The sequence below is a fragment of the Canis aureus genome, chromosome 6 (genome assembly GCF_053574225.1).
Source record: "Canis aureus isolate CA01 chromosome 6, VMU_Caureus_v.1.0, whole genome shotgun sequence".
In the NCBI taxonomy this organism is placed as follows: domain Eukaryota; kingdom Metazoa; phylum Chordata; class Mammalia; order Carnivora; family Canidae; genus Canis; species Canis aureus.
The window spans coordinates 47984063-48011595 of NC_135616.1; the positions used below are offsets into that span (position 1 = coordinate 47984063).

Below are 27533 nucleotides of genomic sequence, written 5' to 3' on the forward strand. Positions count from 1 at the left end.
AAAAAAGGTTAAAAGTCTAGATATGAGTTTTGTCTGCCATGAATTGGGTACACTTACCTGTAATAAGCATGCCATGATTGGAATCATAGACCATAGAGTAAATCTGCATGTCTCCTGGTCCTCCATGGCTGTCATGGAAGACTTGTAAGAGTGAAAGAGTCTGTATATCCCACACTCTGAAAACCTGTGAGAATAAAGAACACAGTTCACCACTTTTACTCCTTAGTTCCCCACTCAAAGCTATGTAGGTGAAGCATTTTCAAAGTCTGCAGTATGCTCTTAAAAACTTGCAACAAGTATGATTTATGTGACAAGCATACATTTGCCAAACTCCAGTTTGGTTCTTGTTTCAATTACTGTTTGTCAATATCAGAGAAAAATAGCAGCAGTGATTAAGTTTGCTTAAAGGAACTGGATTTTTCTATCATTACAGAGCAATGTAATATTTATTATTCTTTAAGAATTTGGAGGACTGATCACTACTTACAGTTCAAATAAAGCCACCTTTCTACACTACTGGATTGGAAATTAGATAGAAGACCTATTTGAAGTGGAAAGTTTCAAATTGCTCTTTTATGACTTAAGAAGACAAAACTTCAGGACATCTAAGTGGCTCAATTGGTTGAGCATCTAACTCTTGATTTTAGCTTGAGTCATGATCTCAGGGTTGTGAGATAGAGCTCTGCGTTGGGCTCCATGCTCAGTGTAGAGCCTGCTTGAGATTCTCTCTCCCTCTGCCCCTCCCCCACTAAAGCTCATTCAATAAATAAATAAATAAATAAATAAATAAATAAATAAATAAAATCTAAAAAAAAAGAAAAGAAAAGGAAGATGGAAAATCTTATTAAATGAGGTTTTTAAGAGCTTCCCCCTCCTCCTGCCCAGGGATGTAAGAATTATAGAAAAAAGTTTTTAGGGATGTATTAGATATAGTAAGAGTTGGGGAAATAGGTTATTTAAACTCTCCTTTGAGAAAGGAAAGAACTATGTAATTACTCAAGTAGCACTTGGCTTGATATAAGAGAATAGAAAGAACAATGAAAGACAAATACAGAAAAGTAGGTCAAGTTTACCCCTTTGTCACTTGAAATAACTAGTCTGTCTTAGTCTTCTTCATTATTCTGTTTTGTAAGCAAGTTATTGTGTGACTGAATTTCAGAATAGGTGTCATTTAATCAAGGTGGCATTTTTTTTAGTATGCATCCTTAAGTAATATTTTTACTTTATAATAGATATTATTAACCTATTAAATTGGAATATTTGTTGAGTAAATGAGTGATCATTGTAGAGCTAGATATAAAACTTTAAGTAGTTTTGTTAACAGGGAGATACTGACCTCTTATTTGAGACGCTTGTTATTGAGTTAAATGAGTTCAAAACCTCACTGTTGCAAAGACAGTTTGATTCTTATATGTAGGAGCAAAAGGATGTTTAAGTCATGTGATTTAGGGAACACTGGTAAGGAGTTTTGCCTCAAACGCAGATCCTCGGTAGGCCGGTATTACTCAGAACTTGCACATTTGGAAGTTACTTCCTTTGTTCTAGTAACAATGCAAATTTGGGTGAGTAGCTACAACATTGAACCTTATCAGTCTGTTGTATCACAGGGTAAACAAGTATAATGGACTATTTATGAATTTAGGTTCAGAGCCCAGAATGAGAGACAAGTAGAAGAACGTAAAAGTGGAATCTAGGATTGCCAAAGAAATTTACCTCTATTCAAATTGGTTCTGATTGTATTGCTTTATCTGAGATGCATTCACGGTTGGCAGGTTTTTTGCCATATATACATGCTCTGAATTGTGCTCGCTGGAAAGAGCAAGGGATGAGGTGGAAGAGAATTTGGGTTTCAGTTTTAGCACATCACTTAAATTCCCGAAGCCTCAGCTTTCTTGTTTCTAGAACAGACTTACAACACCAGCACTCTGTTCTTCACTCAAATGCTATGAGCATGTTGTAAACTCTGTAATGTTTCTATAGAATAATACTCTGTTTTTATATTCCTCTCTTCTTCAGTGTTGGTGCTTTAGGTATTTTGTGAGATTTTAGGGACAGGGTGACTGTTGGGCTGGCAGATCCTGCTGCACCTGTCCTCAGGGTTTTCTGCTACCCTCCCCCATGGGTTGTCTTTGTTACTGTCATACCAAACTGCTCCCCATTTCCAAAACCCTCCTTCTCATTCTGGTCTCTGTGCATGCCACATACTTCCTATCACCTACCACTCCCTTTCAACATCTCTCGCTGTGTGGTTACCTGCTACTCTTTCTTCCAATCTGTCAGAAAGAGAATTAAGGAGTCACAGTTCAATAAGTTTATGCCTTGATATGCCATTTCTTCTCAAAACACAGAGAAATAGTAAAGAATATATATAAAAAAAGAAAGCAAAAAGAAACAGCAAGTCTTCAAAGCAAGACACATACCTCTACAGATCCAAGCAAGAGACACATATGAAGCAATGAAGAGGCTGCATCAGAAGGGCGTGTCCTGGATCTGACCTGCAGGGGCAGTAGGAGAGCAGCCCCCAGGCAGACAGGAGCAGAGGTACCTCAGCGCTCCATGGCAGAGGCCTGCAGGAGCTCTCTAACCAGAACAGTGAGACTGAGCAGCTATTGCTTCACCTTCATCTGGAGGTACAGTGTTTAGAAAGGCTGTGAGGCTGTGAACCACTGAGAGAGGAGGACATTCCCTTCTGACCAGGATCTAAACCAGAACTACTCTGGCTCAGGAACCTGACCAGTTTGTAGACTGGAGCCCAAAGGGCCAGGTGGGGGGGAATGTTACAGATATGGAAGAGTGAGCCTAGAGACATATGTAAAGGAAACTATAATTTTTAGAAAAACTTAAGGGAGGATATCTTTATGAACTTAAGAGTTGAAAAACATTTCTTCAGTAAACACAAAAAGCATGAGCCATAAAAGATTGGTAATTTAACTAAATTAGAGTTAAAAATGTCTGTTTTTAGCAGACAGTCACAAAGCCACAGTCACAAAGCCACAAAGGATAGAAGCAGGTCCAATGTTCATTGGCCAAGTTGGATAAATATGAACTAGAGCTATATGTAATAAGTGGATAAATCTCAAAATATAGTGCTGAGGGGAAGAAAGGAAATTTCAGTAGGATTTATTCATAGAGAACATAAACATGCAAAATAAGGCTACACATAGTTTAAAGACACCCAAATATGTACCAATGGTATAAATACATAGTACTTGTTCTAAGTTGAAAAATCTAAAAACCCCTCTCCTTTAGACAACTTCCACTGGTCATCTTTTTTTTTTTTTAATTTTTTTTTTTAATTTTTATTTATTTATGATAGTCACAGAGAGAGAGAGAGGCGCAGAGACACAGGCAGAGGGAGAAGCAGGCTCCATGCACAGGGAGCCCGATGTGGGATTCGATCCCGGGTCTCCAGGATCGCGCCCTGGGCCAAAGGCAGGCGCCAAACCGCTGCGCCACCCAGGGATCCCCTGGTCATCTTTCTAATTTAGATGTCTCACCTGTAGATGCTCATGATCCCTGTCTACATTAACAGCAATTAGCAGTTGTCATATTGCTATGACATAGCAATGACATAAGGCCACTAAGTGGCCTTCTCTACTAAACTATAACTCGCTTGAGGGAGGAACCATGGACTATTTGACTGTTTCCCCAGTGTCTTATGCCTTCTCTTTAGTTAGGTTGGTTATTTAGCTAGCTTTTGGTCTGCTTGCTTGCTTATTCTCTGTCTTGGTCCAGGACCTTGAAGGAGTTCACAGAGGTGCACTGCATAGACAGTCAGAACTTACACTGTAATAGGATAAATTAATTCATAAATGGGACAGGATCAGAAAACATCATTCATTGATTCTGTTTTTAGGTGGTCTTAATATGTTAGCTACTTTGGAGGAAAGGAGAGGAGGGACATTAATTAGGCTGTGCTAATTCTAGTCCTCTTCTCTACTCATTTCGTTCAGAGGTTAACAGTGTTGCTGTAGTATTAGTGCTTCAAAGCCTGAGAGACAGAATGTAGCCAGGTCAGGCCAGGAGGGGGTTAGGAAGGGCACAGTGTTTCAGAGAGAGAGTGAGTTGCTATAGAAAGAAAATTGGAGAGGACAGGTGGCTTCCACTAAAGGAGCCCTGGGATACACAAGAGTATTTATTAATCAAATATTAAATATTACGTATGTGTATAAAACTTAAATTACAAAAAAATTTCACCTTCTAGTAGCAGTAAAAATAATGATTTCCAAACAAATTGGGAATGCAGGAGTTAGGTGGAAGGATTTTTTTAAAAAAGATTTTTATTTATTTATGAGAGACACACAGAGGGAGGCAGAGACATAGGCAGAGGGAGAAGGGAGAAGCAGGCTTCCTGGAGGGAGCCTGATGTGGGACTTGATCCCAGGACCCTGGGATCACAACCCGGATTAAAGGCAGATGCTCAGCCACTGAGCCACCCAGGTGCCCCAGAAGGGTTGTTTTATTAACATTGGGATAAATTCAACTGAAAGGCTGCAAGTCTTTAGGATAAAGTTACCATTCCCCAAACATCAAAGAGAAGGAAAATAGAAAGCCCTCCCCTGAAGCTTTTTTTGTAAGGAATAATTAATAAATAATGATGAAGTAAAAACGTTTGAAAACTTTACATGTCTATGTGCCAGGAGTGAGGATTGTTTTGATTTAACCAAGTTTCCTGACTTTTCTTGCAACCTCGATACCAACCGCTATTATCCAAATGTATTAATAAAGTCTCTTTTTGGGGGGGCCTGCGTGGCTCAGGCAGTTAAGCATCTGCCTTCAGCTCAGGTCATGATCTCAGGGCCTTGGGATTGAGTCCCACATCGGGCTCCCTGCTCAGCTGGGAGTCTGCTTCTCCCTCTGGCCCTCTCCTCCCTTCCACCGCAGTGCTGTCTCTCAAATAAATTATTTATAAAATCTTTTAAAAAAAATAAACAAAGGACTCTTTTTTTCCATTGGTGAGTATTATAGAGTGACCTAGAGCAAAATGTCTGATATGTAGGAGTTGGTTTGAGATACATGAAAAAGGATTATAAAAAGGTGCAAAACTAACATGACACACACAATTCCTTATACAGCAAATAATTCTAGAACTCTGAGCTAGGTGCTACAGAAGCAAAAGATCAGTAGAACACTATTGCTGTTCTTGATCAGACCCTCATCTGGTCAGGAGAGTATATGCAACACAAGTAGTTATCACACATTGTAAGAGTTATTTGAATAGAAGTTTGAACACTAAAACTTACATTGGAAGAAATGTTTAGAATTGAAGTATCATAGAAGGAGGGACATGGGGCATTCAGCATTTTTGACTTGTCAAGGGAATCTGGGATTTTGCTGGTCTTCCTAATTTTACCCAACGACTACAAGAGGTTAATTAGATTTTAGACACCAAATGAATCAAATTAGGGCTACATGATTTTACACTGGAAGAGCCTGAAGATATCTGGTATTATGACACTTTTGAGGGTTGACATAATATTATAGACAAATATTGTATTTGAAAAGGGGTATGTTTAACAGTGCAGTACAAATGGTAGGCATCCAACCTTACTTGTATAGGGAACTCACCGTAAAACTGCATTTTTTAAATTCTTACAAATAAGAAGAAAAATTTTTTTGTCATGTGGAACTAAAAGTGTTAATTTCGTTATCTTGTTCTCACATTTTTTCCTGTGTGATAACTGGCAAACAGAAATGAAATGAAGACAGCCAGCATGCCTTTTAAAAATTAACTTTTTAATTACCAAGTTATTACATGTGCCTGGTGGAAAATTTCAAACGGTACCAAAGCCAAAGTCCCCTTTCCCACCTACCCCCTCCTTCTGGGCTCTCAGTTCTACTTCTTAGGTTAACTACTGTTGGTAGTACTGCCTCTGGAGGGAGACAAGCTCAGCTGAATCCTCTTTCACCACTTACTAGCTGTGTGACCTTGGGCAAATCACTTAACATCTCAGAGCGTTAGTTTTACATTTGAGGGAGATTATACCAAAACTTCTCTCACAGGATTGTCACAAACATTAAATGAGATCGCAAATAGGGGCATCTGGGTGGCAAATTGGTCGAGCATCTGCTTTCGGCTCAGGTCATGATCCTGGGGTCCTGGGATCAAGTCCTGCATCAGGCTCCTAGCAGGGAACTTCTCCCTCTGCCTATGTCTCTGCCTCTTTCTCTGTGTCTCTCATGAATAAATAAATAAAATCTTTAAAATTAAATTAAAATTAATGAGATCACATATAGAAAGAGCTTATATCTATATGAGGGTACATTTAACTACTTAAATTTACTTCATTCATTTTTGCAGCCATTAGGCTGCATAGGATTCTGTTGTTTGAATACTCTGTAATTTATTCTAATTAGTCCCCAGTTGATGGAGTCAGATTTATTTCCTTTATTTTCATTTAGTAAAGTAATAGTGAAACTTCTGTATAGGTAATTTTGTATAGTAGTTTAAATATACCTGTTTGATAAATTCCTAGAATTTATGTCAAAGGGTATGAGCATTTTAAGTTTTGTTAGGTTGCCAAATCCACCTTACCTTTTGAGAAGATTACAATTTTGTGACTTCCTGATTTCAAGTTGCAAAAACAGCTTTCACAATTAGCTCTAGTTCTTTAGGAGAACTGAACTTGATGTTTTTATCATTACTAGATTTTGCCATCAAAGATTTTTAGCAGTTTTGCCTCATTTACTCAACTAGATTTTTAACTCCTTGTGGGTGGAGATTACATCAAAAGATGTTTAGGCACTGGGCAGGATACAATATGAAGCACTTAGCAGGGGCTCGTATATTGATTGATTTATATTAACGCTGCGGGAAGTCAAGATTCCTAGTAGGAGAGCTCTGAGATACAATCATTTTACCAGCCAAAGAACGATGGCAGGCTTTTTCAAGAATTATATTTACTAAGAGATGAAAATTAATGTCCATAGTATACCCAGGTAGTTATCTTAGGTAGACTGTAGTGAATCTGTACATGTGTCCATGCAAATGTGTGTGTGTATTTGTGCAAGGGGTCTGAGGTTCCTGAAAGCTGATGGGAGTGTGGGTGGAGCAAAGAGGAAATGGTCTCAAGGGCAAAACTCAGAAACATCATGGCTCACCTAAGCAAATTCACAATGACAGCAAAGTGTCCCAGATTATATAGAGAATGAGAGCCACAAATGAAAGGAAGCTTCACGTAGGGACTGGTGCCCCAATGTCTCTGTTGACACATCAGCTCCTATGGCTCGGAACAATTAACAGGGTCTTCTCTTAAAGATGGTCAGTGAGCTCCAGACCTGGGGCTCCAGACTGGAGGAAAACAAAGCCAAGACATAAGCAAAAAGCTTACTTTTTTGCTTCAGACTCTTCAAGTTGAGTATGACTCCCAAAGCATGTGCCATCACCTTGTTTCTCCTAGTTTGTACTTTTTCTTCATGGGTGGTCACTTACATTTTATTAGCTCAAGGTTCCTAACACATATCTTCCTCAGAAAATAGTCTAACAGTCACTCTGAGGAAAGATCTAAGACAAGTAACTCTTATTCTTGAGGATGTTACAAATCACAGCTAACCCAAAACTAGAATGTCCCAAGCAGCAAAGGAAGGACAGAGGGTGGCAAAATGCTGGGAGTAGTAAAATCAGGCTCTCAATCATGGATGCTCCCAGTTTTCCAAAATGTAAGAAAAACCAACTGGAATTTAAATCATATATAATAATACCATACAAAAAGAAAGCATAAATATAGAACTAAAGCCAGAAAATAGTTCTGATTTTTACAACTTAAAGGTAACACATTTTGGGATGCCTGGGTGGCTCAGTAGTTGAGTGTCTGCCTTTGGCTCAGGTCGAGATCCTGGGGTCTTGGGATTGAGTCCCACATCGGGCTCCCTGCAGGGAGCCTGCTTCTCCCCTTGCCTGTGTCTCTGCCTCTCTCTGTGTCTCTTTCTCTATGTCATGAATAAATAAATAAATAATCTTTTTTAAAAAGTAAAGGTAACATATTTTAAAGGGTCAGCTTTTCTTCCTCTCCCTAAGTCTATTTCAAGCACCCTCATTTCTTACTCACCAAAGAGAGACGAACTCCATTTTTCTCTTGGTGAAGGTTTCATGGAGGATGCGATATGTCACTGAGTTTTGAAGGATGACTAGAATAGCTGGGTTATAGGATGAGAATGATTGTAGACAATGGCAGGAAAGCATGGAGATTGTGGGGAAGAGTTGGGTGAAGTTCAGACTATCTGAAGACAAATAAGTAGCAACAAAACTAGAAAGGTATCTGCTTCCTGACCATGGAGAACCTTAAACACTAGAAAAGAGAATTTGAACTTTATTTATAAGGCAAGAGGTGCCTTTGCAGATATGTAAGAAGATACTGACAAGGTTGTAAATGGGTTAGAGGATGATTAACATGACAGTGTAATATTTGGGTGGTGGAGAGATGGGAGAGAAGTAGGAGGACCACGAGTGACTTCTAATGTGCCTCCTTCAAATGGGCATCTGTCAGTGGGTCTGAACCAAGGTCCTAGTGTGGGAGGAAGAATGAAGTGCCGGATATGAGAAACGTTTCAGATGGGCCAATGGATGGTGTTGGGGAAGCAGAAGGTTTAAAAGTGACTTTGAAGTTGGTCATGGTTCGGTGGAAAACATATATCATTAACAGCTGGAGGAAGATCAGAAGTCAGAAAAAGGAGATTTGAAGAGGAAAAATAATTTGGTTTTAGAAAAGCAGAAATTTTGTAAAAGATAAATAAGAACCAAAAGGTCTTTCAAGAAACATTGAAGATTGAGACATTGAGCATAAGAAGAAGAGAGATGCTGGCTGATGAAAGAAGGTTCTGGATGAGGCAGTATTCAACTAGGAAAACAACAGCAGGGATTCGATTCAGGAAGTAAGAGAAATGTTTGTTCTTGGGTGGGAGGAAAAGAAGGGAAAGTAGCAAAAAATACAGAAAAACACAGAAATCTTTTGAGGTTGGAGAAGATGGAAGTTAATGAAGTGACTTGACATTCTCAACTCAGTAGAAGACAAGGTAGCTTGTGGAGAGTGAGGAGTGGTGTCAGGGGTTCAGGGAGAGTAGAGATTGTGTTTAACTGTCATGTAGACTTGACAGGTACTCAGCATGAGATGAATATAAATGACTGAGTGGTAAACCGTAAAAGACTCCTAAATACAGAGAACAAACTGAGGGTTGTTGGAGGGGAGTGGATGGACTAAATCATAATGGGGATTAAGGGGGGGGCATTTGTTGTGATGAGCATGGGTGTTATATGTAAGTGATGAAGCACTAAATTCTCCTGAAACCAATACTACACTATACGTTAACTAACTTGCATTTACATAAAAATAGAGAGATTGATCTATAAAAATAAGAAATAAATAAATAACTGAGTAGCATCAGAAACATGGATTTTTGGAAAGCCTTCTCCTATCCCATGCCACAGACCACACCCATAATCTACACCTGTGTGGCCACAAAGGAGATTCAGTACCAACGCAGATAAATCAACACAAGTCCCATCCCCACTATGGAGCGTGGAGAGCAATTGCCTTTCTGATAACTGCTGACGTTTACTGAGGACTGGTTACATACCAGGCACTGTGTTGTGTGCTCACTTGCTCCTCTCATTTCATCTTCACATCAGCCCTATGAGGAAGGTACTCTGATAGCCTCTTCTGTGATCTCAAGTAACTCAGCCAAGGTCGCCATTTGTCACTTTCAGAGTCAGATCTCATTTAGGTTTGCCTGATTGTAGAGGCCATTCTCTTAGCCACACTGCCTGGAAGCAGGACAGTAGCATCATCTTCACTTTGGATAATATCTTAGACACGGTCAGCAGTAGGATGGCATCCAGCCAACCTGCAGGCCAGGTTGGCAACCCCTCTGGTTTGCTCTGACATTATTCGCCTGGCACCTGATTTCAAGGACATTACTTCTGGCTCCAAAGCACACTCCCAGCCTTGTCAAGCTTCCCCCTTTCTTAGGCTCCCTCATATCACCTCCAAAGTGAAAATTAAAAAAAAAAAAAAAAAAAAAAAAAAAAGCAACTGTTAACCCATCTGCAATCTGTTAGAAGTCATCAAAGCACATATATTTCTCTCTTTGGCAGAAAGAAGAAAAATAACCTTTGCAATCTAGGCTCATGGTTGAGAAAGTTGCCAGCCATGGTTCCCACTGGTTTTATTAAGGAAATGAAAGGAAGTTTTTATTTCTTCCTGCATCTGTCAGTGTTCGTCAGCTCTTCGGGAGCAGCAGATGTGGCACGGTGGTTAACACTTAAGCTCTGTGACTAGAAATACAATGTTAGCCATCGCAGAGGTAAAGAATATCCCGCTGAAACGTCTGCAGAATAAAAAATAAATTTATTTAAAAAAAAAAAGAAATGTCTGTAGAACTTTCTGCAGGAAGAAGTTTTTGCAGACGGCAAGGTCTGCAGGAGGAAGGATGAAATTTGCTTTAAGTAGGCATGTGACTGGCTGGAATTTATTAAAACCTGAGGTGATGAAAGCTATGAGTTTATGTTTAAGTTTATGAAGAAATTTGAAGAAATGTTAGATGTGTAAAAACGTCTGTTATTTTCACTGTTATGAATGATGCTCCCACTAAATGGTGATGACAGTTCAGCCAAAGCACGTATGTGCCTTGTTTGCTGTTCTTTCTGCCTCAATTGCTTGTTTCTCAGATCTTTGAGGGGCCGGCTCCTCTATCATTCAGGTTTGCACTTTCATGTTCCTCTCCTCAGAGGTGATCTTCAGTCACAGCACATGATGGTGTTTTCTATTCATTATAATACTTATCCTGCTGTCTTCCAGTTTAATTGCTACTTTGTCTCTTCCCCTCAAATGGAAACTTCCTGTGAAAAGAGGCTTATTGCCTCATTCAGCATTCCCTTTCTGGAACCCAGAGCAGCACCTGTCACATAGTAGATGCTCAAGAAATAAATGCTTTCGAATAAGTCATGAATGAGCTCATTTAATCTTTATAACAACCCTGTGGGCAAAACTACATTATACACATGGAGAAACCCTGTGGAAATATATTAAATAATTTGTCAAGTGGAGCTGCTGGGATGCTTGAATGAGCATCATGTTAATACACTCATTACATTTACAAGAAATTGGAAAGCTGATCTCTTGTGTCTGTTTACCTCTGGGCGTGAGTGGCCTAAATGTTTGCTAGAAAGATATCTTTGTTTTCTCTAGTTTCTCTAGATGGGACTCCAGGTCTCAATTCATAACATGGTTTAATTTTAGTGCCTCAAAACCTTCACTGTCTTTCCAGTACCTTTAAAATTTCTTTTTAATTTGATTACAATTAAAAATAGTTTCCTTACTACAAAAACAATGCTTATTTACTGTTAAAAATGGATAATAAAGGAAAGAAAAAAACACAAAACAGAAATTTAAAAAAAATGTATCTACAATCATGCACCCAGGTAATCATGAACATCTTGTTAATCACCCCTGGCAATGTAGAATAGCCAAAGTTAGATTTTTAAATGGGTTAATTTTGGAGCACCTGAGTAGCTCAGCTGGTTAAGCATCCAACTCTTGATTTTGGCTCAGGTCATGATCTCCAGGTCGTAAGATAGAACCACACATTGGGGTTCTCACTCAATAATGAGTCTGCTTGAGATTCTCTCTCTCCATCTGCCCCTCTTCCTTGCTATCTCTCTTTTTCTTTCTCAAATAAATCTTCAAAAAATAAAATGGCTTAGTTTCTTATGTACTGTTTCACTATATTTCACATAATATATTACTTAGATATTTTCACATCATCGTTCATCTATAAGTCAATATGATATTTCTATTATGTAAAAGGATACATCATAACTTACTGATAGGGGGACAGGGAATTGAAGGAAGCGGGGTAGAAGGCACAAAATTCCAGGTATAAGATAAATAAGCACTGAGGATGTCATGGACAGCACGGTGACTGTAGCTGACAGACACTGCTGTGTGGTGTGGAGGGAAGTTGTGAAGAAATGAGAGTTCTCATCACAAGGAAAAAAATATTTTCTTTCTTTCTTCTCTTTCTTTCTTTTTTCCTTTCTTTCTTATGAGATGGATGTTCACTAAACTTCTTATGATTAGCATTTCACAATAAATGTAAGTCCATACCCTAAACTTGCACAGTATTGTATATCAATTATATCTCAATAACACTGGGAAATGAATATGTAAAATAACTTCCTGAATCAAAGCTTTATTTTTAGATTTTGAATTTCTCATTCTCCTTCCCATTCCTTTTTTCCTTCCTTCCTTCCTTCCTTTTTTCTTTTTTTCTTAAACCAGTGTAAGTAACTGTGCAATGAACACCCTTTTACATAGATCTTTGGGCACTTATCTGATTATTACATTAGAATCAATGCCTACAAGTTGTTTGCCAGTTATATCCCAAGAGCACAGTATACACATCCCTCCTCTTTTTCTTCCTGATTTGTGAAAATTTTTGTTTGTGTGAGGATCTTATTCCAGTTTCTGTCATTTTTGCTGCATTTTTGCCTGTCTGCTATCTGTCTTTAACCTTTTAAATAATGTTTAGGGAGACTGTGTGGGGTTGGGACAGATGGGATTGGCTATGTTTCTATGTTTACCACCAGGTAGCTATGTGACCTCACACAAGTCACTTAGGTCTCATATGCTTTTTTATATGCAAAACTTGATAATTATTTTATAGGGTTGTTAATAGCATCAAATGAGTTTGAATATGTACCACAGTGCCTGGTATTTGGTGAACATTTGATAAGTGGTAATTATTTTTTAAATATTTTATTTATTTATTTGAGAGAGAGATAGAGCATACATGCACATATGTGCACACAGGTAGGGGAAGAAACAGAGGGGGAGAATCCAAAGCACACTTGGGACCCTGCTGATCAGGACCCTGAGATCATAATTTGAGCAGAAACCAAGAGTCATATGCTCAACAGACTGAGCTACCCAGGTACCCCAATAAATGTTAATTATTATTATAATTCCCAGGAAGTTTGAATGTTTGGGTAGTCATATTAATTTTTTCTTTAGCCACAGGTGTTATATTAGCAGTTATCCTAAGGCTATATGAATATTCACCTGTATTTTCTTCTGGAAAATTCTAGAACTTCTATGGTTTTTTTTTAGTATTTTACATTTACAATCTTTAGTATATATGGGATATATTTTGTGGTTTATTATGAAGTGATCATCTGATTACATATTTTTTCCTTATATGATTAATCACTTTTCCCAACATTTAATGAATGAACTATACTTACTCACAGATTCGGAGTGCTACTTTTATTATATACAAACTCCCATACACACATGAACTAATTTTTGCCTCTTCTCATGGATGTGACTAACTAGTTCTGCATCAACTACTGCTTTGTTTTATTTATTGCAGCTTTAGAATATGTGTTACTATCTGACAGGGGGAAAAAGGTCAGCTTATAATGATATTTTCCAAAGCTTCTAAGATATTCTTGTATATCAGTATTTTTACATGAACTCTAAACTTGGCAAACAGATGCTTAAGTAACCATACATAGCATTAAAAATAGCTTAGAACCATAGTCCCGTGCAGAAACACAGCATATCCCTCTGTTCATGTTCTTAAATAAAAATACCTCAGGAAAACTCCATAGTTATCTTAATATTAATAATGAATATTGCATAGTAAGGTTATTTCTAGGTATTTCACTTTTTTTTGCTCTTTGAATGCTATCTCTTTGACCATTGTGGTTACTGCTCTTATGTACTGCTCTTATGTAGAAACTTATTTTTTAGAAATTGCTATTGTCACAAGCTTCCTTACTAACTTATTTGCTCTTAAAATTTCAAGCTGATTTTGTGTCAACTGTACTTCAATTTTAAAAATTTAAGCTGATTTTTAAAAATTTTTCAAGGATACAATCACATTATTTGCAAATATAATGATTTAATCTTAGTATCTAATATTTGTAACTCATTTTTCTTATCTGAATTCATTGGTAGGACATTTAAAACACTGTTAATGACATCCACTATGCCAGATGCCTCACGCTCTCTGTCTTTGCAGAAAATGTCCTGTCTGCAATGGGAGGGTGGTATTGGCTCTCTTCCCAGGGCTGCCTTCCTTAACGCTTGTCTTCCAATGTGCTCTTTCATGCGCCCTCGTCAGCAGAAACGGAACAGGACCAAGCTCATCATTTCCTTCTCCACACTGACAATATTTTTCTCAGTGACTAGCAGCTATTTCAGTCAAAGACTGTATATGTTCTAGATTTTTCAATAGTTCATTTTAGGGAAAAAGTGGTTGGTTTTTGGTTTCGTTTATGTTGTTTTCTTTTACCTTTGAAGAGGAAAGGCTGATGACGTGTTGATCTTTCTCATTCATCACTATCTCCATGATGCTGAACATGTGCCCTACTAGTTTCCCCACTGGCTTGGTGCTGATGTTGGGATGCCACAGCCGGAGCACCTTGTCATCTCCTGAAAAGGAGGACATGGGGGGATTATTCGTTTTCTCAGGGAGCAGCTGGTCAAAGTTTAGAGTTCCTTTCACTCCCTCATATCCTTATCACTCTTCTAATATCAAACTACAGCTTCTTCCAGGATGCCCTCTGTGATTATGAAGAGGCTAGCCTTGCTTTGGAGCCGCTTCCTCTTGTCAAGGCTGTTTGGGAATAATTGTATTTACACACACAAATGTGAATTTTTATAAATATTTTATGAGTCCATTTCTTGATTCAGTATTTCCCACTCATTCATGCATTAATGTATTATTTATACTTTATTTACTTCTCAAAGTATCTTAGACAGCTGTTCTTTTGTTTTCACACTCAGAGGAAGAGGAAAATTGCACATAATCTCTACCATTATAACAAATCAACTGTTTCCCTGTCTCCATCTTTCCTTCTAGCACGTACCCATAAGCATGTATAATTTACATGTAGTTACTGTCATAACACACATACTATTTTTTAATTGTTAAAATCATATGGGTACACAGTAAAATGTTTAAACAATATAGAAGGGTATAATTTTTGTCAAAAATGTCTTCTTTCCCCTCAGAATTCCTACTTCCACTCCCTATAGGTAATCGCTGTTAACTTCCCCCTTTTCCTCTTTCTTACAAATAAACTTTTTATTGTCAGAGTTAAAAAAAACACTTTTCCATTCATATTTAAATACTTCGAATATTTTCAGTAGGTATTTAGATTACCATTTCTCAACAACAACAAAATCACTATCACTAACTTTTATTTTTGATATACGCATTAAAATATATTATAAATGTTGCTAAAATACAAAATCATTGTTCTTAAAAGGTTTTTTTTTTTAAGATTTCATTTATTTATTTGACAGAGAGAGAGAGAGCACAAGTAGAGGGAGCAGCAGATGAAGAGGGAGAAGTAGATTCCCTGCTGAGCAGAGCCCAGACAGCGCTGGATCCCAGGACTCTGGAATTATGACCTGAACCAGTCAGATGCTTAACTGACTGAGCCACCCAGGTACCCTTAGAAGGTATTTTTACCAAGAAATCGCAGCATGCTATTTTGAGCAGAGAGAGACAGATCAAACCAAAATTTTATAGAATGGGTTTGTCACTTTGTTATCCTATGTGGAGATTGCAAGGCAAGTCCCTTTGGGTTTTATCCAGTTTTATTGAGATATAATTGATATACAACATTGTGTGAGTTTAAGGTGTGCAACATGATTATTTGATATAAGTGTAGTGCTCGCTTCAGCAAGCAGCACATACACTAAAATTGAAATGATACAAAGAAGATTAGCATGGCCCCTGCACGAGGAGGGTATAAGTATATATTGTGAGGTGATTACTACAGTAAGTTTAGGTAACACATGCATCACCTCAGGGTTATCTTTTTTCTTATCATGAGAACTTGTAATATTTGCTCTCTTCATAACTTTCAATTATAAATACTGTGTGTACATTACATTCCCTAGAACTTGTCTTCTAACTAGAAATTTGTACCATTTTTAAAATACAAATTTTCAATATCCAATATAATTAAAATAATAAAATATAATTAATATACATGCCCACCATTTTTTTTGGAATTTTGGAGGACCACAGGCCCACACCTTCATAATTATCATTTTGGTTGCTACATCAAAATTTCCTACCATTTGTCTATCGATAAATGTTCTTGCTAATTCTAGTTTTTCACTTTATTTAGCAACACTGCAATAAATAGTTATTTGTGGGTTTTTTAATCTTTTGGACATACACACTGAGGATAAATTCTCATATTGTTAGATTGCTTCCTAAAATGGTCGTACCTTTTTATTTCTCCTCTTTGAGTATTCCAATCCATTCTTTAAATTGTAACCTGACTGTACCTCCAAGAATATTTCAGACTGTCTTCATATTCTTTAAAACCAAGTGCCACTGCCTATGTGCCCCCTGTCCCTGGCATCTTTTATAATTATTCAATTTTCTGTACTACCCACTTAAAAGCAGAACTTCTTTTTTATTATGCTATCTCAAGTGTGTAACCCACAGTAGGAGTTTAGATATTTATTGAAAGTTCACAACTTGGGATGCTGAATCCTAGCTCAGAGGTTTAACTATCTAGTGGCACAATAGTGGGAAAACATGTACCCAAACAAAAACAAATCTTTGTTGAATGTTTACCTGACTCCTTAATAAAGGTCAGCTGTTTCATTCCAGAGATCCTCAGGGCCTGGAGTCTTAGTAGAAGCAGGCTGAAAAATCTCAGGGCATGTCTCTCTCTTACTTTCCACTTCTCTGACAATTGGTATGGATTGAATTGTTTCCCCAAAATTCGTATGTTGAAGCTCTGACCCCTAATGTGATTGTATTTGGAATGAGGCCTTTGGAAGATAATTAGAGTTAAATGAAGTTATGAGAGTTGTGCTCTAATGATGAGATTAATGTACTTATAAGAAGAGACCAGAGAACTTGCTCACTCTCTCCCTGGGGGGATATAGTGAGAAAACAGCCATCTGCAGGCCCGCTAGAGAGCTCTCACTGGACACTGACCATGCTGGCACTTTGATCTTGGACTTCCAACCTCTAAAACTGTAAGAAAATAAATTTCTGTTATTTAAACCCTCCAGCCTGTGGTATTTTGTTATGGCAATCTAAGCTAACCAAGACAACCAAGATATTTTAAGAACTATTGTCAGTGAGTAAGTGGGATATTTTTTTTTCTTTCTTTCTTTTCTTTCTTTCTTTCTTTCTTTCTTTCTTTCTTTCTTTCTCTCTCTCTCTCAAGATATTTTCTTAAATTTAAAACTTCTATGTTATCCTTACTAACAAGAAGAAAAATATCTTGAGAAATTACTGTAGACTTGGCATTTTGCTAGATGTTGAAGGTACAAAACAATTCTAGATAGTGACCCTACTGAAAGTCTTTTTCAGAAGACCAAAACTTATACTATTCCAGACTTAGTTCCAGCATTTCCTTCCTAATGCTGTCCCTGATCACTGTCCCCAGCCTCAGGTGGGGTTAAGGCTTCTTCCCATTCTGAGAGTGTTTTCTTCAGATTTTGTTTATAGCCTGAACTCTATTCAATTATAGTTGTTTGCATAATTATCTGATTGCCCACTATCTGGTGAGCTTTATATTTCTCATCTACAGCAGTGATTGACAAATAGTAAGTGCTTAGTACATGTTTGTTAAGTAAATAAGTTGGCTAATAGAGTAACTCATGAAGTGCTTTAAAAATCCTTATTTTGGGAAAGTCTACCTTGATTTGAAACCTGGCTCTGTCACTCATTAGCCTTATGGCTTTAAGTAAGTGACCTCATCCCTCTGTGTTTGGGTTTCCTTATCTGTATATATGATGGGGATGACTGGAGCTCATGTCATACCCTTATTGTGAGATAAAATGGAGTCATCCATGGATAATCTGAGCAGTTCCTGGACCTCGAGCTGACTATTCCTACTCTGCTCTTCTTCTTCAAAGTCCCTGCCATGTGCAACACATTTTATAAAATGTCTGGGGGAGAGAGAGAGAGGAACTGATAAAAAGATGTGTGAAACATGGGTCCTGCTCTCATGCATTTGTAATCTAGTGGTAGCACTAAGACAAGCATAAAAGATACAGAGGGAAAGTAAGTAGTCACAGACAATATTTCAAATCTGAAGGTAGGACTTAATACTATACATGATATACTATGGTTTATAAGGAGTTAATTCCTTATTGCTTTGTTATTTTCCATTTATTTTAGTTTCTCTCTTTTGCTCTCTCTCTCTCTTTTTTTTAACCAGGATTTAGATAAGGCCACATATAAAGATAGGATTTTCTTTCCTTATCCCAGCTGGTGAGTCAGTGGATCCAAATGCCTCACTCTTGATGAGATGAGCTGGCTCAGTGCGGAGAGAAAAGCAAGGGTGAGAGAAACTGTGTGAACCAGATTACAGTGGTCCTGGGGGTCTGGGCGGGGCGGGGGGGGGGGGCGCAGGGTGTCCCAGGGAAGAGCAACGGGCTGGGAACAAAGAGAAAAGACTGGAGCTCAGTTCTCCTAGCTCACTAGTCACATGATGAGTTGAGGCAAATATTCTCTTTCCTGGAGCCTCAATTTCCTTATCTGTAAAATTTTGATCTCCCAAGATTCCTTCCAACTCTAAAGTTTTATGATTGTGTGCTGTGGGGGGCGAGGTTACTCTGGAATTATAAAGGTCATGAGAGAAACTCCAGATTATCAGTTACATGATTCATACTGAAGAATTCTGATAATGCAGTATCTTGCCTGTATTTGCTTTCCATTGGCAATGACTGAGAGGTCTTACCTTACTCCAGTATGTTCAGAACCAGAGCCTCCAGCCCACGGGTGGTTGGCCAGATTGTCTCCTGAAATGGACCTTATCACTCCTGGAAGATGAAGTTAGGCTATCCCCAGAAGAAAACCTGTGACTTGCATGCCACAGGAAGAAGGATACAATAGAAGACTGCCACTTGAGAAATGCGGCAAAGAGTTTTGTCCAGTGTGCATTATGAAGGAAACCAGTTTTACAGAGGGTTCCTCTTGTCTGTGACCAGAGGTTGTCCAGTGCTCCTTATTTTCCATTGATAACAATGGAATCCTCATATAGTCTGGGTGGTGGCTTTTTGGAGCCAGAATGATCAGAAAGGGACGTGACACTAAGCTCTAAATACCTATAATATTTTATCTGTATTGTTAGTATTATGATTATGAATCTGTTGACTCATGCTCCATGTTTTATTGTAGCTGTGTATTGGCATGTCTTATTTGTACCATTAAATTTTGAATTCTTGAAGGTTAAAATACAACCTGATCTCTAAAATTCATGATACCTCATCTGTAGCAGTTGTGCAAAAAATATTTGTTGAATAAAACATTAACAGATGTATGCAGAGCTCCCAAGTCATCTTGGGTGGCAGAGAATTGTTTGTATACACTGGACCTTCCAAAGTACGGGTTTAACTCTTAAAATGCCCAATAGAGACAACTATGACTGAAAAACAAATTCTTGATGGTTACCAAAATAAGGCTCAGGAAATTTGCAATTTTGTTTTGTTTTGTTTTTGTAAGTACCTTGTCCTGGTTTGGCTTTTTCTACCCACCCTGCAAGAACTTCTGTGTTTTCAAGCTCATCAAATGTCCCTGCATATTTCACACATTCAACTACGCCTAACAAAGTTGCTTTCATAGTATATTTTGAGTCATCAGCTGGTACATACAGTACATTTAGCAATGGGCTTGGCTGAGTCACTAATCAACAAGAGTATTCTCCTGAGGAAAACGTGTTTTTAGTCACTGAAGAATTGCATTTTCTACTAATAGAGGCTCTGTAACTGTGACAATTTAATACTTTTTGCATCTTGAAAAAGTATTAGTTGCTTGTTAGTCATACTGCAAATGTTTTGTTTTGTAAGAGAGCTAGAAAAATAAAATTTCAAGCTGTAGCTGGCTAGCTTACACTATAATGACCACTGAGGTTGATGAGGGTCAAATATCTTAATCTATACACACTAAAATGGTTTGAGTCCCAGAACTTTACCATAGACATGTTTTTTTCTCAGAAATGATTAAAATGCTTACGATTACAAAATATATGGAAGCCAGTCAATTCTTATGTTTTGCATTATTAATGTGTGAGAACAAAGGGCTATTCAGAGGACTTGGTTGGGATTAATGTCACAACTTGTCTTCAGATTTTAGAAATCAGATGTCACTTTAACTGTGCCCTTTTGCTTTTTCAGAGGGTTTCCTGTGGAGGGTTTGAGTTGAAGGAAGATAGAAGGCCACTATTTTCACAGAACTGAAGACCTGCCCTGCTGGGGGCAGCATCCATTGCAATTCGATTCTAGGGCAGGTTTGCTGTTTCCTCTCTCACAACCACTATGCTCTTTCCCTCATTCCTGGAGCAACCCCACCTCCTCCTGAAGAGTGGTCCAGGCCTTTTCTCTCACAAGGAATAAGCCATGACAGTCATCAACTCCGCAAAGGGCAATGGGTATCAAGAAATTGTAATACAAGCACACCATTTCTTTTTCTGAAAAGATGTAATTTTAGTATTTGTTTCCTTATGTGTTTTAGACCTCAGTGTGGAGCTCTTTAAAAGATAATCTCAAATAGCACAGCTTACAGATGTGGATCCCTGTTCGTTCTTAGAACCATCACTACCAGACACCAGGAAACTTGCTCCCAGTCCAAGCCATGACTCCTACATACTACTCTGCAGACTTCTAACTCAAATGCCTTGCTTTCTTTCCTTGATGTCTTTACTTGAAATTTAGAAGTTTTTGGACTATTAATGCCTCATTTTTCTGAGTACACAAAGCTCTGACTATATATTGAGTAACATCTAATTGGCAAACGGGATTCCAAATTTTCCAAAAGATATTTTAATTTATCTCCCAAAGAACAGGAATTTCTTTAAACAACAAAATTGGGATACTTTAAGGTCAAGGGGGATCTTGAAATTTATGAGATCCAGGGCAGCCCGGGTGGTTCAGTGGTTTTAGCACTGCCTTCAGCCCAGGGTGTGATCCTGGAATCCCAGGATTGAGTCCCATGTCAGGCTCCCTGCAAGGAGCCTGCTTCTCCCTCTGCCTATGTCTCTGCCTCTCTCTGTGGGTCTCTCATGAATAAATAAATAAAATCTTAAAAAAAAAAAAAGAAATGTATGAGATCCAACTTCTTCATTTTACTAGATAAGGAAAGTGAGCAACAAGAGAAATTACGTGACTGTTGAAAACCATACAGTTGATTAGTGGCCAGGCTGTGACTAAAGCCAAGTCTTCTAACTTTTAGCACATTGTTTTTACTTGTTTCGCTTTCCAGTAGATTACTATGTAATTTCTTAAAAATAATATTCCAACCATAAGCTGGCTTTAAGTAAGTGTTGTGGAAGGCCCAAAGCTGAACAAATTTCAATATGAACTTCAAATGCATACTTTACTGGAAAAATTTTTAGCTTTATGTCCTCAGGGGAGATTATCCAGGTGTGAAGTGAGAGTATAACTATTTTTACACAGTTGACCCTTGAACAACATGGGTTTGAACTACTTAGATCCACTTGTACACAAACTAATTTTTGATAAATACACTTCAGAACTGTAAATGTGTATTTTTCTCCCTTATGACTTTCTTAACATTTTCTTCTCTCTAGCTTACTTTACTATAAGAATATAGTGTATAACATATAGAATATATAAAATACGTTGTGTTAACATAATCAAGTTTATGTTATCTATGCTTCTCTCTCTGCCTATGTCTCTGCCTTTCTCTCTCTCTGTGTCTTTCATGAATAAATAAGATCTTTAAAAAAAAAAAAAAAGTGGCAGTCTGGGTGACTCAGCGGTTTAGCGCAGTCTTCAGCCCAGGGTGTGATCCTGGAGTCCCGGTATCGAGTCCCACATCAGGCTCCCTGCATGGAGCCTGCTTCTCCCTCTGCCTGTGTCTCTGCCTCTCTCTCTCTCTCTGTGTGTGTGTCTCTCATGAATAAATAAATAAAATCTTTTTAAAAAACGTTTATGTTATCTGTAAGACTTCCAGTCAATAGGAGGCTATCAGTAGTTAAGTTTTGTGGGAGTTCAAAGTTATACATTGATTTTCTACTGTTGGAGGAAGGGGGTTGGTGTCCCTGACTACTGTGTTTTGCAAGGGAGCTGGATGATCCCTCTTATTAATTCCAATGTCATTCTAGCTTCAGGTTTTATGATTAATTTCTTTCCCATGAGATTGGCTCTTTCTTTTGTTTTTCCATTGCACCTACAATAATTCAGACCCTTGCCTCCTCACTCATGACTTCTAGAACAGCCTCCCAACTGGAACTTCCAATTTCATTGTATTCCAACAAAACCTCCACACATTTGTCAAAATGACTTTGCCTATGTGTTGCAGATGGATCGAATTAATATTTACTGAAAATCTACTATGTGCCAGGCATACATTATTTCAATTAATCTTAAGCACCACCATATGAAGTATGTTTGTTTTTGTTATCGTTAATATTATTATTAGTAAATTTGTATTGAACACGTATTATGCGTTAAGTACTTTATTCAAATTTGTTTAACTCATAATAATATTTGAGTAGGTACTATTATCAGTCCCACTGTAGAGTAGATTGAAGCTTAAAGGAATTAAGTGACCTGTCCAAGGCCACACAACTTGCTAGAAAGACAACCAGGATTTGTACCCAGACAGTCTGATTCCAGAGTCCATGCTCAAAGCCATCCTGCTCTATTAGCACCCCAGGATTATAGATGACAAGTCTGAGGCTCAAGGAACATTTCCATCCTCCACCTCCCCCTTCAAGCTGCTTCTTCTTCTTCTTCTTCTTTTGTATATTCTTTTATTGGAGTTCTATTTGCCAACATATAGTATAACACCCAGTGCTCATCTCGTTAAGTGCCCCCCTCAATGCCCGTCACCCAGTCACCCCAACCCCCCGCCCACCTCCCTTTCCACTACCCCTTGTTTGTTTCCCAGAGTTAGGTGTCTCTCATATTTTGTCACCCTAACTGATATTTCCCATTAATTTCCCCTTTGAGCTTGTTACATCATACTCTCCACAGATGACCTATCTTATGTTCCACCCTATGTAACCCTTAAATGGTAACATGCTTCAAGGCTCTCTCCCTGGCTTCTTCTCTGCTAACTCTAAAACATTGGCCCTTGACCTTTTTGGCCATAGATCCCATTGAGGATTAGATAAAATTTAGGGCCATCTCTGCAGAAAAATGCACATAGACATGGAAGTGTCATTAGGCTTCTAGAGCCTCCAAGACTCCTTTAAAGCCCATATAGTGGCCCCAGGCTAGGATCTCATGCTCTCACATGTTGAAATAACTTGTAGAGAGATTAATATCTAAAGATAAACTATAAACAAAGCAATAAAAAAGTAAGATACAGAAGAATTTATAACATATTCTGGGGCCAGGGAAGAACTTTCTAAGTGTGCCATCAAATCCAGAAGGCACAAAGAAAAAGACTGACAGATTTAACTTTATAGGAATTTTTTAATTCTCTAAAAAGTTTTCCCTAGGAGTAAAACTCTGTTAGCCACCATATCACTATATTAATCAAGGAGAACACTGTTTGTGAAGTAGAAAACCTTTGTACAGCATGAACTGCCCCCTTACCTCCAGTGACAATCACGTTTGCTTTTGTACAGTAACAAAAAGTGTTTGCTCCTCTTGGCATGGAAAACTCTCTGACAGGCCTAGGAAACACAAATTAGATGTAAAGCTTCTATGTGTTTCTTTATACAGCTAATTCTAACTTATACATAGGTTATGTTCAACTGGTTCACTTCTAAGCTGGTTATAAATCTATTTACCCACAGAAAATATTATAAGTAAGGAAGAAATCCTCACTGACCAACAGAGTCTACTTATCGCATAGTGTGGTGATATTAGCACAGCACTGTGTACTCTTTCTGCTGAACAGGAAATTCAGTCGTCTGCCCTGAGGTTGTGTTTATGCTGGTGGTAAGGATGGGCAGAGACTGATCATTCTTAATCCAGGAAGGATAGTGGATGGCTAACTGAGTCTGTTTGGTACACACAATGCCAGGAATGCCTTTGGACACATTCTCCTCTCCCATCACCCACATCCCACCTGCTGTCAAGTCTTGTTGATTTTACCTCTAAAATATACCTGAAATCTGGCCACTTCTTCCCATTCCCACTACAGTGTCTAAGTTCAAGCCTCCATCCCCTCTCACCAGACCTTCTGCAATAAACTACTAACTTCTTAGCTTCTACCATCGTCCATTCTTCTGTCCACCTTCTTATCTCAAATCCTGCAGTCATGTGATAGCCAGGGTGATCTTCGTAAAACCTGAATTAGAGCATAACACTTTCTTCATGGGCTTCCTGACGCTCCAAAAGGAGCTGAGCTCCTTCATCTGGCCCAACAGGCCTACCTGGCCCACTTGGCCCTGGATGGGCCCCTATCACCTTTCCAGGCTGGCCCCATGCCTTCCTTTTTCCTCTGCTGCTGTGACCCAGCCATGGCAGTTCTAGTCAGACCCATTCTGGCTGCACTGAGCACTCTCCCCACTCAGGAGATTCTGTACAGACCCAGGATATGCTGGCGCCAGATCCCAGCCTCTCTAGCAGCCATCCTCCCAGAAGTGTCAGCTCAAATGCTGCCTTTTCACAAGCCTTGCCTCAACTCTACCCTACTATCTCCACTAGTGAAGTAGTGTCTTTTGTTTTATTCTCTCTCTTAGTACCGTGTTATCTTCCCTACAGCCTGTAGCACCTATCATATAATTTTAGTATATAGGTTTTGAGTGTTAACTTAATATCTATGAGTAGTACCATGCTAGACTTAAAAGAGCCTGGGCTTAAGTGAAAATGTGTAGGCTTAAATCCTGTGTTCATCACTGTGCCTCAGAATTTATTAAATGGGATAATAACAATACTGTCTTCAGATACTAGCAATAATTGAGAGCTGTTACTGCATCTGACCAGATAGGGTAAAGGAGGAGATGTTTTACTATGAAAGGGGACACCAGAAAGAGTCCTAGACTAGGAGGTAAGTAGACCCTGAAGCCGGGAGGGGAGGAGAGGGAAGGAAAGCAGGTGGCTTTTGTCTCCTCTTCACCTTGGATGCATGTGTGTTCTTTCCTTTCCTTTTTTCTTAAACACACATGGAAGCATATATTATTCTGTTCTTTGTTTTTTCACTTAATATTATTTCTTGAAGATCTTTCCAAATCAGCACATAAAATACTTCCTCATTCTTTCTTTCTCAGAGTTCATGAAAAGCCTCAATGTAGTAACATAAATCTAAAGTCAAAATTTAGAATTGTGACAATGTTTAAATGTCCTAGATAAGAAGTAGAAAGATCTGACTAGGGACTCATTTCAAGTTTTTCCAATGACACACTTGGTAACTATAGCTGGTTGAGCTAAGCTTAACTATAAACCAGGAATGGTATAATCTTCTTCTACCTTTGTCTCCAAACATGGCCTCTTACTGCATCACCTTGTACCAAGAGGATGGCCTCTTGGGCCAGATCCCATAGCACACCTTCTACTAAGATACTTACTATGTCTCACAGGACATTCACGCAGGCCTACCACATGGAACAGTGTCAGTGTGAATGCAGTCTCTCCCTACTATCATGGGTCCCTCCAGCAAGGGAGGAAGGCGTCCATTAGGCATGGAAGGCACAGTGCCTTGGGCTTATAGTACTTTCAGGGTCCTATGCAAATGCTTTAATTGTTCTTAAAATCAGGAGGGGAAAAATGTAAGTATAGTGTCATGAGAAATGTTTTCATTTGTTCTCACATCAGAAAAAAAATAAAATTTTCAGAAACCATGAAAATCTATTGACTTTTTTCTAAAACAGGAAAAAAATATTGAAATATTTAAAGTCATATCAAAAGTAATATGTAATATTGATAGTATTATGGTGGGAGAGACCTGTGAAGCAAATGCCCGGGACCACTAAAGTCATAATGTAGCCCAGCCTGCTGTCTTCAGAATTCTCCATGGGGAAGCAAGTACTGGTCATCATGAGCAAGGTTCCCCACTTTTGGCTCTTTTGGAGCAGGTTCTCCTGGAGTTGGTTCTCCTGAAGCTGTCCTCAATTGGCCTGGAGTAGGGGGAGCTCTCCCTTCAAGCTCCACTTTCTACCCAGAGAAGGCAGTTGAATCACCCCAACATTCCCCTTAGTCCCACAGCTGTGTTCCTTGATCTTTCTTTGCAATTACTTTAGAATTGCTAGTTGTCCTCTTTTTGCTGGGGATTGACAATGGCAGAAGGGTCATCATGGGACTCATCTGACCACCTTGTAATAATTCTGAGGATGTTTCAGTATATCTCTTGGGAATGAGCATTAGCTGAAATCCCAAGACAACAGGAAAATAACCATTTGATACCCTGTTAGTTGATCATGAAAAAAAAAATCTATCAATCATTTTCTTCAATTTCTCAGCATGTGAAATGGGACTTATACATACTTAGCATTTAACTTTTTTGGTTTTTGTTTTTAAATATTTGCCCAATAGAATTATACTCTTTATTTTTCATAATTAGATGGATTACAAATGAATGAACTGCACCTTTAAATAAAACTATTTCAACTAGAAAAGCTATATTTTATGTCAACTTGGGAAAAAAATTGGAAAAAATGAATTGTTTTTCACAGGTATTTTATATACATATTCAAATGCATGACTTTGAATAGACTGCTTTTTTATTCTATTATTCGGTATATCTTACTCTAACTGGTACATACCAAAGTGTTCTAAGAAATCAAACCTTTGTGAGAAATCTATTATGATAATATCAGCTAGTATTTCTATAGCATTTTACATCTAAAGAGTGAAGAGCGTTCCTACTCATATCTTACAATGCAGGAAAATATTTGGTTTGGTGTTTGGGCTTAAGCCCAGGTCCTCCACACCATGCTTCCTCCTCAAGGATGAGGTGGTGGGTAAGAGGGACTAGGAGTGGGGCTGCTCCCTTGGCCAGGGTGCCTCAGTGAGCCCTCATTTGTAAACACCCCTCATAGCAGGATGGCACCAGGCTCAGTCTCATGTACAAGGTAGGCCATGTAGTCCATTCCATAGAAAATAAAATGTAAATACCATCGTACTTTGAGCATAGAATGCTCCCAATAAATATTTGTTTGAATATCCTTAAGAAATGAATACCTGATTGATAATACCTCTTTCCACAGTCACAGAGAATAGAAATGTATCCTGGAAAGTTCCCTCTTAAGTTTTCCCTGGTCCTCTTAAGACAACAGCACTTTTGAAAGGAAATATTTTCTAACAATTTCTTTACAAAAAAATAAAAACCCACTCTAGTGTCAAAAGGCCCTAACTGGGGACACCTCGGTGGCCCAGTGGTTTAGCACCTGCCTTTAGCCCAGGGAGTGATCCTGGAGACCTGGGATCGAGTCCCATGGAGCCTGCTTCTCCCTCTGCCTGTGTCTCTGCCTCTCTCTCTGTGTCTCTCATGAATAAATAAATAAAATCTTAAAAAAACAAAAAGGCCCTAACTGAATGATAGCGTCCTTCCCTTCAGCTTCCCTGCTGTTGTCACACAAATGCAAGCCTGGGAGAGAAGAGGTTAGTCAGATGGAAGTTAAAGGGGTACTC

The 27533-nt window shown here is 38.5% G+C and overlaps 1 protein-coding gene and 1 pseudogene across 5 annotated transcripts in view; one reads left to right on the forward strand and one right to left on the reverse strand.

The window, feature by feature from the left end:
* The window catches only part of WDR64 (WD repeat domain 64), a 144115-nt gene that overhangs the window by 58979 nt on the left and 57603 nt on the right, over positions 1-27533 (reverse strand). For all 5 annotated transcript variants that reach the window (XR_013381834.1, XM_077901479.1, XM_077901477.1 and 2 more), the window contains 3 exons: positions 23553-23632; positions 14293-14432; positions 58-184 (listed from right to left, as the gene is read on the reverse strand). Coding sequence is in view for 4 of the 5 variants with exons in the window: in XM_077901479.1 (XP_077757605.1) it covers positions 58-184; positions 14293-14432; positions 23553-23632 (347 nt within the window). In the remaining variant the exon portion in view is untranslated. The remainder of the gene's footprint in view (positions 1-57; positions 185-14292; positions 14433-23552; positions 23633-27533) is intronic.
* Positions 15679-15792, forward strand: LOC144316666 (U6 spliceosomal RNA; annotated as a pseudogene).